The sequence below is a fragment of the Belonocnema kinseyi genome, chromosome 10 (genome assembly GCF_010883055.1).
Source record: "Belonocnema kinseyi isolate 2016_QV_RU_SX_M_011 chromosome 10, B_treatae_v1, whole genome shotgun sequence".
In the NCBI taxonomy this organism is placed as follows: Eukaryota; Metazoa; Arthropoda; class Insecta; order Hymenoptera; family Cynipidae; genus Belonocnema; species Belonocnema kinseyi.
Window position 1 is genome coordinate 65,140,686 of NC_046666.1, and position 15,944 is coordinate 65,156,629.

The following is a 15,944-nucleotide window of genomic DNA, read 5'->3' on the forward strand; positions in this document are numbered from 1 at the left end:
AAATATCACCATCCATCAGCTTCTTACCTTGAAAGTTTTCTTGTTTGTCTACTGATGATTCCACTTTCAAAAATTTAAATTATTAATATCCAATCTTCTACAAAACTGCTTTATTACTGACACAAAAATGGTCAGTTCGACTTTCTCAGCTCATCAAATCATACTTTACAAATAATTTGTCAATAATAATAAACTCATACATACATTACAGTCACATAAATTTCTCAAAAAACAATACAATTATGCAAATTAATTACCTTAAACAAATATTTTCTCGTTGCACAGACCTGCGTGTAGTATCAAAAAATGAGAAACGAATTCTTGAAACAAGTCTAAATTAGTAAAAGTCTTCCTCAGCAACTTTCGACGAAGAAGCTTGGTTCTTAATTTGCTCTTGACTACTATACATATCAGCGATTTGCTTTGCAGATGTAGCATCCTCAACATTTTTATCTTCGCGAATTCGACAGAATCGTGGAAAACGTAGAGATATTCCTTTCTCGGGATCCACCTGTAAAAACATCCATCGATGTTACCTTTACGATAAATTATATTTCGAAAAATAGATGAAAAATATTTGCTTACAATTCCGGTAGCAGCTTTGTGAACTGGCGAAAGAGACAAATCTGCACACTTTATTTCCCACACTTGAACTGCTTCAAACCAATGGTCTGGCTCATGACTACTATCGTAGCGGTAATAGGATTTTGGCTCTGGAATCACATGTTCCTTGAAAAATTCTGAATGCTTTTGAAGATCTTCGTCACTGAATCCAGTTCCGATCTGCGAAGAAAAGTACAATAATTTTAATATGCTGCCAGTTCTACATTCAGTCCTACATTTTAGGAATTTTTATAAATATATAATGGAAGTTTTGTCTTTACTTTGCAAAGACTTTGATATTCCTCGTTCTCTTCGTCGTAACAGGCTAAAAGAAAACCCCCATAAGTTCCAGTTCTTTTTCCTTTCCCTATATAACCTCCAATGACGACCACATCCAGCGTGTCGCCGACCCCATCCAAATAGTCTTTCTTCAGCTTTAACCAGTTTCTTGATCTCTTTGCAATCTCGTAGGTTGCATCTCGTTCCAGCGTCTTGACCATCAAACCTTCACAATTTCCTATTGAAAATACAATAGCAGTTGTATAAAATTCATGTAAAATGCCTGAAAATGGAATTTAGTTTCCAAGGAATGAAGAGTTAAGTAATGACAAGCTTCGTACTGGTTCTAAAGAATATTTAAGGGGAAATAGAGGACTTAAACCAGAGTTCGCAGTCCCAGTAGGATCGAAAAATAGAGTACAAAAAGTAATTTTTCACGCTCATAAGGTATTTTTTTTTAACCTTTTTTAAATTCTTTTAGCTTTTCTTGAGTCAGAAGAATTTTCAAAGTGGGCTGATTTTTATGAAATACAAAAATGAATTTCTGGAAAACCTGTAGGCTATTTCAGACGTCGGTTTCGCTTCAAAGATAAAAAATAATTTAAATAGTGTCAAGAATTTGAAAAAAAAATCGTCGCAACTTTTTTCAAGTATTAAACTTATATACAGTCGGAATTTTAAAATTCTAATTTATTAATTGCATTTTTATTGGTTGAAAATCGATTCTTTTCGGTTGAAAAATCTACTATTAAATTTTTTATTATGAATTAATCTTTTTCGGTTCAAAATTGAATTATTTTGTTTAAAATTAAACAATTTGATTGAAATATTATGTCTATCTTAAATAAAAAAATTTCTTTTGTAGAAAATTCTACTTTTTTGTTGGACTTTCATCTTTTGGCTTTAAATTTCATCTCTTTCTGTAGAAACTTCACCTTTTTCGGTTTAAAATCCAACCGTCTGATTAAATACTGATCTCTTTCGGTTGGAAATCTTTCTATTGTGTTGAAAATGCTTCTTTTTGGTTAAAAATTAATCTGATATAATTGAGCATTCAAGAATTTTGATAAAAATTCGTTTTTCATGGGTGTATCCAACTGTTATTTATTTTTATTAAAATATTTTTTCTTAAATATCTTCTACTACATTTTTTGTTAAAAAAATAATTTTTGCAATAAGATAAAAATTCAACTCCTTGATTGAAAGTTGAATGACTTTCTTAAAATTGTACTTTTTTATTGAAGTTAGAAATACGTTGTTGAATTTTTTTAGTTGAAAATTCGTTTTTCTTTTGGTTAAAACTGATTTTTTTATCTGAAAGTTGAACTATATTGTTGAAATTCACCTGACTGCTTAAAAACTCAACAGTTTTGAAGAAAATTCATTTTTTTGTTCTCGAGAATTTTCCTAAATAAAAATTCAACTACTCCGTGCTGAGTTTAAACCCTATCTTTTTTTGTTGTTTAAAATTTCAACTATTTAGTTACAGAAATTTATAAACAAAACAAATATAAACTAAAAATGGATAAGGTAAGATTTGGTCTAACATCACAACCACTGTTCAAACCACTTAGTTTTGTAGAAAAATAAGCTTCTTGGTTGAAAATTTAACTACTTGATTCAAAAATTATGTACAGTGAAGTCTTTCCTATTTAAAGGGCCACGAAACGTAAAGAATTGATACTTTCAAGGATGGAGGTGCCACCACCTCTACTGCGAGTCGTTAGGTTATTTTTATCAAGCGACTTTCATTGGCTGCCGCAGCAATGTATCGATGCGCGCGCGGTAAGCAATTTTTTTGGCTGCGCACATAGAGGTAATCGCGAGCCTGTGTGAAATCAACAAACAATATCAATAAAAATACAGATAAATATTTAAAACGAAATTTCAGTTTAAAAAAATTAACCAAATTGAATCTATGAACTAACTTATTTCTTTAAATAAGTTATTATTAATGCAATAAAACACGTTTAAACTTAGTAGTTTCAAATAGACCCACGGTTTTTGGTACATGCAATATAACTGAATCAAATATTTCGTGGAATATAGAGTTTTGTAGCATGACAACACGGTCATGCTAGGATAGGTGGAAATGTCAGTTATCAGGAAGGTTATTTCTTTTTGGAGAAAATATTCCAAGCCTAAAAGATTAGAAGTCTGAATGGTAGTATTTTTCAAATGTAGAATACATTTGCGCAATTCTTTTTTATCCTTTTATCGGTTGGAGACCTTTCAGTTTCACGAAATACAATCATCAACTATCCAAAATTTGAGGTTAAAGTACCCGATCTGATGCAATAAAGTAAAATTTTGGATATTTTATTTCGTGACACTGAAAGGTCGTCAATCCAAGGAAGTCATCCTAAAGTACTCAATTGAAACCAACGAGGGTCTCTTTAATTCGTCAGTCACTGAGGCTGGCGTCACCGTACAGGGACAGTGGTGGGAGGTGATAGAACTGCATAATTCGAAATAACCACGTATGGGTAACTTTAAGTAGGTGCGACTTGAAATAGGCACGACCTCACTTTATTTGGTTGAAAACTTTTGTTTTTGAATATTTATTTAGAAATTTAACTCTTCTGTAAAAACCTCATCTTTCTGGTTAAAAATGCAAATGTTTGGTTGAAATAAGGTCAGTTTTAGTTGAAGATTCGAGTATTTTGTTGAAAATTCATTCTCTTTGTTTCAATTCCACTGTCTTTTTAATTTATTTTTTATTAAAAATGAAAATCTTTTCATGGTTAAAATATCAACTATAAGATTTTTTGATGAGAATTTACCTTTTTTACGTTGAAATTTCAACTAATTGCTTCAAAGTTGAACTACTTTTTTAATTCATAAGAAACAGTAAGATTTTACCGAACTCTCTTTCCCCAAATCGTTTTAAGTAATTTTGTAATACATTTTTAGCTTTCCTTTTCAATTTCATTTGTTTCCACTCAACTTATAAGTAAGTATACGGGCGCAGTTACATGCAGGTTGATTAATAGAATAGTCGAACAGTTTTCACCAATGTGGTGACTGCTATATCTTGTGCAGGCACCTCATTGGTTAAAACTGTTCCGCTATTCTACTAATCTACCTCCATGGGATTAAGCCCTAAGTACACCAGATAAAACTATATTCGAATCTAAAACTTTTAAACTTATTTTTTTCTAAAACATTTATTAATTTTTTTTATTTATTATAATGATAGTATTTTGCAGTTTCAGTTTATAAGAAAGAAGACGTTGATCCACTGGAAGATTTACATTCTGTTCGCAACTCAATAAATTATAGAATAAATTGTGTTTACTATTTTTTTTACTTATCAATAATAACTTATGATTGAAGCTATAAAAATAATTTTATTTCAAAGATCTCAACGAAGACAGATTCTAAATAGATTATGAAGGAAATCATATTTCAAGTGTGGCGAACCCCTTTAAAAAAAATTCATCTAAAATAGATTACTTTCAGGCGAATTCTATTCAAATTACGGGACATTTTGGAGAAATTCTCCAAACAGAAAACTACAAGGGGCCAAAAACAAAAACGGGGACCTTTAGGGGAAATAGAAAACTGGCTATGAATTATGTATAAATGTTTTTACCTTTCATTGATTCTTCAAGGAAGTCCTGAACTTCTTCCATCGTCGAGGTATCAAGATGTGTTGCAAATTTCCATTCATCTTCAATTTCCTTGAAGTTATCTAATAGTAGCTGACGACGTTTTATGAGAGGTTCTTTCACGAGTGGTTCATTATTGAAATATAATAAGTCAAAAATAAATACACACACTTGCACTTTGATATCGGCTTCGTTCGCATCCTGAAAGAAAATTATATTAACGATATAGTAAAAAACTAGGATTAAGTGAATCGTTTATAAGAATATCGTGATTAGTTTGAAACCTTTTCAGTCATTTTGAATTTAGGAATTTCATGATAAACATTAGTATGCGTCTACAAAAGAACAAACCCTTAAAAAAACACATTGTTAATGAGAATTAAGCTATACCTTTCGCTTTCTGGTACTGAGGATTTGGAACGGAAGTATTTGCTTCTTTTCTCGATCCCAAGCAACTGCTTCACAGTCTAGAATACAGTTCTTTACTTCTTCACCACATGTGTTCTTAAATCTTCCAATGATGTCTGGATATTTGCTCGTAGTATTTTCTTGATTTCTACTGTAAACGCTCACTTCCCCTTTATCATTTACATGAATCTAAAACCGAAGTATATTATCTGTTAATAAAGGAATTAGATTATTTTTACGTAAATCTATATTTTAAGGGTATTTACGGAAGTGTAAGTGTATTTTAAGGTAATGAATACAGACAAACCTGAGCTCTTTCACCATCATACTTCCATTCACATGTAAATTTCATGCCTTCGAAGCGGGTTAGAACTTCTTGGACTCCTTTGGTTGGATGCGCCAACATAGGTTTTAGAGGAATTCCTGGTGTAAGTTTGCACTTTTCTGGTAGTGCTTTTACACCTTCCTCTAACATGACTGGAATGATCTTATCGTAGTTGGGACATTCGCTTGAATGAAAAGAAATAGGAAGGAAACGTTAAGAACATTAAGGGGTCAGTCTACATTTAAATTTTTAAATTTTTGATTTTTTTACATTATTTGAAAGAATATATATATTCAGAAATATTGTGCGAAAATTCAAAGAAAATCCGAGCACTTTAACTGTATTTTTTTTACCTGAACTACCTTATTCCGTCTACCTGCTCGACCGACCTATCTGCCTTTTAGTCCCCTTCCTTATGAATCTTCCTTTTAATCACTTTAAAAAAACTTTAAACGCGTTTTTAATCAGCTGCCTTTTAATCACTTTAAAAAACTTTAAATGCATTTTTCTCAAAACAAAGTTTTCAAATTCTAGCTCCATCGTATCTCAAAAACTAAGCAACCGATTTTCATGAAATTCGGACCACATATTGTAGACATAATTTGCACCAAGATGAACCTCGGTGGCTTAAAAATTGAAAATTTTATCGTTATTTTTTTTTGTAAAAAACAGCGAAAAAAATGTGTTTTTTTTAACTTTTTCGTTTTTTATCCACCATTTTTTATTTTTTTTTTAAACTTTATACCCGAGGGTTCTTTTGTAGCTGGTGTCATACTGAATCTTATCAAACCCAACAAGTGTATATTACGATCTATTATAGATTTATTTCATATCGATATTCTAAAGTGTTCGGTTAATTTAAACAAGAATATGAATTTTTCATTTCACGTAACTCACCAGTAAGTTGTTTTGATTATAAGAGAAATTTCATCGTATTTCAGCTTGAATTTTTCAGTCGATATTTTGCTGCTCGCATCTAAAACTTCTGGAGGATAACTTTGTTCCGGTGGAGTCTTTGCACAAGCTAAAGCCAAAGCCTACATAAATTAAATAAAAAAAGTTTGCATTTTTATCAATAAAATGGTACCCAGAGCTGGGTATAATTAATTTACTTGACAAAACAAAACAACAAAAAAATGAAAAAGGGACATATTTAAACGGAAAGTAAGCAAAAGTGAATAATGTTCTTTTGATTAAAAAAAAAAATCGATGATAAGAACTCCAGGTTACTCAGGATAAATTCACAAAATTATAAGAATTCAGAATGACTCCCAAGTTGAAAATAAATGAAAATATACCACTGATTTCAGTAAAATTAGAGTAAACTTATAAAAATTTAAGAGACTGATGAAGTTCATAAGCATTTGAAAGAGTATAATTCAACAAAATTTAAAAAAATAAAGAAATTTTCATCATACTGAATAAAATGAGAGAGTACAAAATTCAGGACAACTTTAAGGGAATTGAAGTGAATTGAAAACAAAAATTGAAAAGAAACCAAAAAATTAAATAAAATTTGATCATATCTAGAGAAATTTAAGGAAAATGAGAAGAATTTGACGAAATTTATAAAAATTTAAGTAAATTGAAAAAAATTAAAATATTTTTAAAATCCTGCTTATTGTCCTCATTTTATTCATTAAACTTGAAATGAAATAAGAAAAATACAAGGAAATAAAAAAGAATTTGATAAAATTCCTAAAAATTCAAGGCAAGTTTAAAAGACTTATGGGTAAATTAAAAAAATGTAATTAACTGTTTAGAATTGAGAGAATTTAGACTAATTCCAAAATATGGTGTGTTAATATTGCAAATCCAAAAAAAATCAAGAGATTTTCAAAGAATACAAACAAATCTACGATAAATTCCGAATGGATTCAAATTAATTGAAACAAGTTTAAAATATACCATTTACTTCCGTAAAATTGGAGGGAATCTAGAAGAATTTAATGGAATTGAGTGAAATTAATACCAAATCAAGATAAATTAAAAATAATTCTAGTGAATAGAATTTATTAAATGGGAATAAATCCCATTAATTTAAGATCAATGGGAGTGAATATAATTAGCAAATAATCCGATAAAATCCATAATAATTTAAGTTGTTTTTCGAAGAATTCAGAGGGGAAAATTTTAAAAATTGAGAATAAATTAATAAGAATTTAGAATGAATTTCAAATACAAATTATAAGAATTTGAAAGAATATAATTGAACAAAGTAAAAAAACAATGAAAGAGTTTCCATCGAACTGAGTAAAATAGGAGGAACAGAATTGAGGGAAAATTCAACAAAAATTAAATGAATTGAAAAAAAAGATCAACGAATTAAATAAAATTTGAGTAATTTTAGAGAAATTTGAGAAAAATTCGATAGAATTCATAAAAATTCTAGGTGAACTTTAAAAAAATTGAAGTAAATTCAAAACACTTCAAAATTATTTTAAAATGCATTGCACTCATTCAATTTTGAATAATTGAGAAAAATGCGAGGGAATTAAATAGAATTTAATCAAATGTATAAGAATTCAAGGTGATTTTAAAATATTTAAAAGAATGTAGGCTGAATTTAAACAAAACCACAAAAATGCAATAGACTGTGTAGAATTGAGTGAATTTATAAAAATTGAGGTTAATTAGAAAAAACTGAGGTTAAATAGAAAAAAATAAGAGAATTCAGAAGAATTGAAAACAGATTAGGATAAATATCAAATGAATTGGAAAAAATCCATGATATACTATTGATTTCAGTAAATTTGGAGTGAATTTAGAAGAATTCACGGGAATTCGATGAAATTAATACAAAATAAAGATAAATTAAAAATAGTTCACGCGAATAAAACGAACATTGTTAAATCCAAGTAAATGGGGGTGATTAAAATTAGTGAATAAAAATTCTATAAAATCGATAAGAATTTGAAGTGAATAAAAAAAAATTCAGGATGAATTCAAAATCATTGTAAAAAGATCAATAAAATTCAGACATTATCTTAAAAAATTGACTAAAAAGAGATTGGAGAAAGAAAGTGACTAAAAGTGATTTAAATGTCTATGTGGCAGCCCTGATGACATTAGAAAAGGTATTTCTCGTTTTCATTACTCACTGATAGTACAGATTGCTCGGCAAGACCTATTCTAAGTTTTCCAGCAAGCGATCTGATGAGATACCTCGCTTCTGTGAACCGACAGGCGACGAAAAGTGACTGAATTTTATCCACCTTCTTGGTCGTTGACTAAAAAAAAAGAAAGATATTGATCCTATAATGTCCTTCTCAATCTTTGAGAGCGTAATAATAATAATTTATTATTTTGATTCAAGGAGTTTAAATTCAGGTTTTACTTACCGCATTTCCGGTCATTTGTGCGATTTCTTTCAGTTTCGAGTAAACGGTAGGAATGGACAAAGGCGCTGGTTGAAACATTGTTCGTTGATTTGAACGACTTCCTTCAGCCACAATTCCTAAATCGCCAACTTTTTGAACTTCTGCTTTAATTTGAGCCATTGTTCTGCCGGTGCACTGAGCAATCGCTTTCATTAAATTCGTGTCCGCAATTCCTAATTCAAGTCCTAAAATACAAGGAAATGTATTTGTTCGATTAGACTTGACTAGAAAAATACAAAATTTAAATGCGGTCAACCAATGTGAGATGTTTTAAATTTGATGCAAAAATTGACTACAACTGTAAACATTAAAAACACTCGAGTCTTAAAATTATCCCGGTTGATAATCAGATAAAAGTTTTATGGATTTGATTTTACCTTGATATGCGGGCGCAAGTTGATTAAGACAGAGATAAACACTTGCAATGAGATCATTGGGACTCAAAATTATTACAGAACGGAAATAATTTGATAGAATTTCCACTATTTTCAACCGAGCGCTCGTATCTTCTATGAGTTCCAAAGTTCGAGTCAAAGCAATATAAGGAACCCTAAACAAATTTTATAATGAAAAAGTTATAAAAGCTTTGCAGAATTTTCCTCGATTGATTTACTTACTTTTCTTCGCGTCTCCAGCAAGCATCGAGAATTGGATGATAGGAAGATTTACTCGGATTGTAATCATAAGTAGCAGTTTCTTTCTTTTCACCTTTCTCTTCTTTTACTTCTTTCTTTTCGCCTTTCTCTTCTTTCACTTCTTTTTCCCCTTTCTCTTCCTTATCGTCTTTCTTCCCCTTTTTACTCTTCTTTTCGCTTTTGCTCTTTTCAGCCTTCCCTTTTTTCTTACTTTCCTCTTTTGGACTTGCTTTCGGCTTGGGAGCTAATGGAAAAGGATTGAGTAAAGAAATATTAAATGTTTAAAATTCAGGGTTGCTAGAAAATCCCAATTTAAACATTCCCTAACTTTCTCTTGAACATGTTTTCATTTTCCCTAACCGTGTTATTTTTCAAATTTATTTTAGATATAAAAATAAACTTAAGGCGAAGACCCCAATTAGTGACACTATTAGCTTTCAATAGTTCAAGATTTAGTTTTTCATTGTTGGAGACGCTTCAAAAACGAGTTTTTTTGTGAGTATAAGTGAAGTAGTTGTTTTTTAAATACTAAAAGCATGATGGCAGCAATGTCTGCATTGCTTATTAATAATTATTTATGTTTTATGTGGTTCATACGAATGGAAGCGTTAGTGAAATCTGTATTACATTGCTTTGAAAATTATTCCCCGAACATATTTATTTGCAATTTAATATTGAAACATACATGGAAGAATTAAAACCAAAAAAGACTAATTTTTAAATAAAAAAAGGCATTTTAAACCAAAAAAATAAGTTATGTCAAGATAAAATGACGAATTTCCTGCAAACCAGTAGAGTTTTCAAATCAAAAATATAATTTTTTAACAAAATAGTTTAATTTTTTACCAAAATAATTAAACTAACCCTGCGTATGAACACTATGTTTTCCGAGATACGTTGTGTACATTGCGTCTTTTAGGAAACAGGCGAATTTTTAAGGTTTTTAAAGCTAACAGGGTGTCTAGCGATTCTTAGGAACAAAATTCAAGGTCTTTTCCAGGTTAAAAAATAAACATTTTCTAGGTCTCCTTTTTTACATCAAATAATTAAATAAGCTCTTATCATACATGTGAAAATGAGCCATTTCATTTTTTATTGGCCAAAAATTTCTAAAGAAAGCCGAATCGTGCATAAACAAATTCTTAATTTTTTGCGAACATAAGTCGTCTTTGTGAAATATATAGAAATATTTTTAAATCTTTGTAATGTCTTTGAAATCATTGAAATCTTTGTAAAGTATTACAAACCTTAGTGAAAGCTTGAAATTTCGGTGAAATCTTTGAGAAATCTTTTGGCATTTTTCAAAGCTTTTGTAAAATCTTTAAAATTCTTGAAATCTTTGTGAACTCTTTAAAAATCATTAAAAATCTTTTAACTGTTTTGAAATCTTTAAAATCTGGTGTACTGTACCGTTGTTGGAATCTTTGACATTCTTGAAATGTTTAGAAATCCTTAAGAATTCTTTACAAAATTTGAGAAATCTTTCGGAAACCTATTGTAATCGTTTGAAATCTTGTCAAACATTTTTAAATCGTTTAAAATCTCTGAAATGATTTGAAATCCTTGTAATCTTGTATACTGCACCCTTGTTTAAATCTCTGAAATTCTTGTGTTGTTTTAAAATCTTTATAAACGTTTTATGATATCTTTGAAACTTTTGTGAAATCTTTTGAAATCTCCTAAAATATTATGAAGTCATTTAAAATCTTTGATGTTTTGAACTCTTTAAAATCTTTTGAGAGTTTAAAAATCTTTCTGCAATGTCCGAAATCTTTGTGAGTTCGTTGCAATTATTTAAATTATTACAAATCTTAGTGAAATATTTTGATATCTCCTACAAAATTTGGAAATTGTTTAAAATCTTTGAAATATTTTTAAATCTTAGAAATGTGGTTGTATATACCCTTTTTAAATTCTAAAACTATTTCATCAGTTTTAAAATCTTTGTGAAATGTTCGAAATCTTTGGGAAATTTTTGTGAAAACTATTTAATCTAGCGCACACGCCTTTTTTGAATGTTTGAAATCCTTGAAATCTTTGGGAAATATTTAAAAATATTTATAACATCTTTCTTGAATCTTTGTTTGGAAAATCTTTTGTGTTCAATAAAGTCATTAAATTATTTGAAATATTTGGAAATCTTCTAAAATGTTTTAAAACCTCTTGAAATAGTTTCAAATTTTGGAAATCTTTGAAATCTAGTGTACTGTACCCTTCTTCAAATTTTTGAAATCCTTTAAATCTTTAAAGTTTTACATTGTTTGTGAAATTGCTCTGAAATCTTTATTGAAATCTGGCGTGCGCGCCTTTTGTAAATCGTTTAACATCCGTGAAATCTTTATGAAATGTTAAAGATATTTAAAATATTTTGGAATGTTTGAAATACTTTGAAATGTTTAGAAATATTTATTAACCTTTCGAAATGTGTTGTAAACTCAAAAACTGAGTATTCAACCCATCGGAAAATCCGTTGTATGACCATGGCCTATTCTAATTCTGAAACTGAATTAACATCGAAATTTTAAACTAATAATCCTTATGATTCCTGAGTTGACCAACTCAACAAAAAGTGCCTTGAAATATCTTTAATTATTCTGTTATAAACAAAAGATAAATTACATCTTTATGAATAAAAAAAATGTTCAGCAAAAAATTTTTTTCTAAACGAGATTTTTCTTTCATAATAGGCTAAAACATTTAAATTACTCTTCGCATTTCGATAAAAGAAGAAAAAAAGAATAATTAAAATTCAAGGTTTTCGTGAAAAAATCAAGGAGATTTAGTACTTGCCACATTCGAAAGTGTTAAACCGTTGTTAAAAATTGAAATATAGTAAAAAATGTGGGAGGAAAATTTAAATTTGAAATTTCGACTGTTCCTTTGAAGACCCAGTGTACACACGAAGGGTAATTAATTAGTTAATCCAAAAATACGTATTTTTAATTAAACAAACGACTTTTCAACAAAATAGTTTAATTTTCAATTAAAAAGTCAACTTTTAACCAAAATGATTTTTTAATTTGAAAAACTTGAATTTTCTAGTAAAAATACCATTTTTTAATTCATCAATTTTTTAACAAAAAAGATAAATTTTTAAGCAAATATAGAAAAGTTAAAATGGTCAAAAAGTGAATTCTCAACAAAAAAAAAGATTTTTTAACAAAATAGTTAAATTTTCAACCAAACAAATGAATTATTAACAAAAAAGATGCAAGTTCACTTAATGAGATTTCTTTTATGCCAAAAATGATAAATTTTCGGAAAAAATGGTAATATTTCTAAAAAAAATTAACTTTTAACCAAATACATGAATTTTTAACGAAATATTTGAATTTTAAAGTAATTTTCAATCTGAATGTTAAATTTTCGGCAAATTAAATAAATCTTTAATCAAAATATAATTTCAATCAAAAGAATATACTTTTTCAATCAAACATGGAATAGTTAAATTTTGAGTGAAAACAAATTTTTCAAACAAAAAAAAAAAGAATAATTTTCAACAAAATAGTTACATTTCGAACAGGAAACAGGGATTTCCACTAAAATGGTGAATCAAAAAAACAAAAAAATAATTTTTGACAAGGTAGTTAGTTCCACTTCTAAGTTCATTAATAACCTAAACAGATTAATCTTCAACCAAACACTTGTGACTTTTAACAACAAAAAAGAAGATTTTTCAACAACATCGTCAAATTTTCAACAAAACAATAAAAACTGTTAAATTCTCTCACTTTCTGAAATTCCCTGACCTGTAGCAACCCTGAAATGATACATTATAAGCGATGCAAATTATGATGGGCTATAGCAAAATTTCTGTTGACTTACCAAAAAGTTTGAAAAGAGGTTTTGGCGAGTCTTCGCCTTTAGATTTTTCAGAGTATTTAGATTCATCAAGTTCTTCTTCTTGTTTCAGGTCTTCATCAGATTTATCACTCTCAGCATCGGAATCATCCTTCTTTTTTTTAGACTTTGATTTTACTTCTTCCTTCTCAGACTCCACATCGGATTTTCCGTTCTCAGCATCAACCTCAGAATCCATTTTTTCTATTTTAATTTCTTCTTGAGACTCTACTTCGGATTTTCCGTTCTCAGCATCAACCTCAGTATCCATTTTTTCTTCTTTAGGTTCTTCTTGAGACTCCATATGGGATTTTCCATTCTCATCAACATCACTTTCCTTTTTCTCCTCTGGAGATTCAACGGATGCTTCTTTTTTCGCTTTCACTGGACTCACTGGCAACTAATATTAAATCGAGGAAAAAGTAGATAAACAAAAATAGTGCGAGATTAAATAGGAAATAATTGTTTTAATTAAGGGATGGTATTAAACTTACTGCTAAGTGGCCTTCTTCATCACTTGAATCGGAAGGACGAATAATTCTCTTCATCTTTTTACCGCTTTTTTCTTTCTTATCCTTTCCGTTGATAGCCAGCATAATTTTCGGAGTGGTTTTTTTGTTTTCGGGTTTTTTATGTTCTGGTGACTCTAACGCAGGTTTGTTTTCTTTTTCTTTTTCAGGGCTTGTGTCTTTCTTCGGTGCCTTTTCCTTATTTTTGTTTTCCTTTTCTTGTTCTTTTTCCTTTTCAGGACTCACCTCTTTCTTCGATTTCTTTTCCTTCTGCTTGTACTCTTTTTCTTTAGCCTTTTCAAAACTTGCATCTTTTTTCGATTTCTTCTCCTTTTGTTTGGTTTCCGTCTTTTTCGGTGTTTTTTGCTTTCTCTTTTCTACTTCTTTCGCAATTCCGGATACTAGCGATTTATCTTTCTTTGAAAGGCCTACGTTAAAAAAAATGGATCGAATATTATTGTTGAAATGTTTATAGTTTTAGGGAACAAGATATTTGTCTATTTTTGATTAATATATTATATGACGTTCTGTAAGGGGTCGTAGTTAAATTACATAACAGATGATGGGCCCTCTCTGCCCCCCCCCCAAATAACAATCGAATCACAACAAATTTACATATAGTGCCCCCCCCCCCGTAGATATTACGCTATTTAAGTATACACTCTCATAAATAAACCTATTTTTGATAACAAAAAAGGTGTTAACATTATTTAGCATTCTAATTTTAAAGAATTGTTCTTGGTTTTGTTTGTCATATGAAATATAGATAAAAATATGTGAACAGAGTTGCTACAAAATCCTGATTTTTCTCTGAACACTTTTTTATTTTCCCTGACTCTTTCAAGTTTTCCCTGACATTCTCTGACTTGTTTTTAATTCCCTGACCTGTAGCAACTCTGTTGAAAAATATAATTATATTTACCAGTTTTCTTAGAGAGGGCTGATTTTGGAGATGGAGAACTAGAATTCGCTTTAGTTTCCGATGAGCTACCGTCCAACTTCTTTGCAGGAGGGGAACTAAAATAAAAGATATTCAACAAATTATACAAGATTAGAAATATAGGCATTAAAAACACTATTATCTCATATTTTATGATCCAGAAAGATTCTGCTGGCAAGAAAAAAATGCGACAGTAAGAAAATTAATTCACTGCAAGTTCTTGGCCCAGTGGACATTCTATAAGAATTTTAAAAGATACATATGCAAATCAAAGGTAATTTAAAACGAAATAAATTTGATGCCTTTTACCAGAATCAATCATTGTTAAGGACTTATAGCGAAAAATGTGGCACCGTATATATCGTGCTCCAATTTACAAAAGTAAAATAACAGATTCAAATATTACTCACTCTGCTGAGACATTATCAGAAGAACACTCTTCCCTTTTCCTTTTTCCATTTGTGTCATCATCCTTCTTCTTGGCGGAACTACTGCCGATATGCAGGTAATTAAAAAAACTGTTTATCACAGGTGTAGAAGACACTGGCAATCGAATTACTACACGCTCAGTGTACAATAAATGCGATCTCGAATTGAAATATTTTGCAGAAAACTTAAGCATATTTTTAGAGAGATTTAAGAAAACGTACATTTAAGGTAAAACATACCTTGATTCAGCAGGTGTTACGTTAGTGTCAGAAAGCTTTGTGAAGAACGACCTGCGATACGGAAATATACAAATATAAACAAATGTTTGGTGTCCACTTTCTCCTTTTATAGCAAGCACTATATACAGTGATCATTTCACAACAATACTAATCGGATTAGTAGATTTTGTTTACATTAAATTGAGCAAAATATCGGAGCGAATACTTACGTTATTGTCCTTTGCGCCATTTTCGCGCCGATTCAAGGTTTCTACCTAACCTCAAAACATGTTTTTACGCACTTTTCCCACCAATTGACGACGCTAGTCATAATAGAGATAAACAATATTTTAATTGTTTTTTCTTCGAATTCAAAATACGAATTAGAAATATTTTTTAAATTTTAGTCATCAGCTCCTATGGAAAAGATTAGTTAAACTTTATGATCGAGAATATTTTAGACGTAAACTTTACATACATTTCTCGACCAACTTCACATGGTATCTATGCCGGGAAAATTTAAAATACACAAGACGTCCCCTTTGGTCTTTTCACTTCAACCACTTATAGCTAACTTCCTTCGCTGAGTGCTGAGGGAGAAAACACTGGACCAAATCATCTCTGACCAAATGCATGGGGCAAACTTTATTTTTTGTAATATCTTCGTTATAAATAATAATTATTATCCGAAGAATTGAGATTTTGTATTCTAATGAATACGCGAATTTTCCTCCTAAAAATCCCCCAACGGGAAAAGAAAAAGTGCA

At 29.8% G+C, this 15,944-nt stretch overlaps 1 protein-coding gene across 3 annotated transcripts; it reads right to left on the reverse strand.

Moving 5' to 3' along the window:
• Positions 1-93: 93 nt before the first annotated feature.
• On the reverse strand, positions 94-15,607 carry LOC117182376 (DNA ligase 1). Of its 3 annotated transcripts, none has more exons than XM_033375579.1 (17): positions 15,408-15,607; positions 15,199-15,249; positions 14,941-15,018; positions 14,513-14,607; positions 13,576-14,018; positions 13,067-13,481; positions 9,224-9,485; positions 8,984-9,156; positions 8,568-8,791; positions 8,328-8,456; positions 6,124-6,263; positions 5,209-5,410; positions 4,884-5,090; positions 4,478-4,694; positions 885-1,120; positions 586-783; positions 94-511 (listed from the first exon to the last, which is right to left on the reverse strand). In XM_033375579.1, the coding sequence occupies exons 1-17, from the start codon at positions 15,425-15,427 to the stop codon at positions 338-340; spliced, it is 3,264 nt and encodes a 1,087-aa protein (XP_033231470.1). In that variant the 5' UTR covers positions 15,428-15,607; the 3' UTR covers positions 94-337. The 3 variants fall into 3 exon arrangements, with proteins under 3 accessions (XP_033231470.1, XP_033231469.1, XP_033231468.1); XM_033375578.1 differs by having other exon boundaries at positions 14,941-15,021; positions 15,408-15,606; XM_033375577.1 differs by lacking the exons at positions 15,199-15,249; positions 15,408-15,607 and having other exon boundaries at positions 14,941-15,192.
• Between the last annotated feature and the right edge of the window lie 337 nt (positions 15,608-15,944).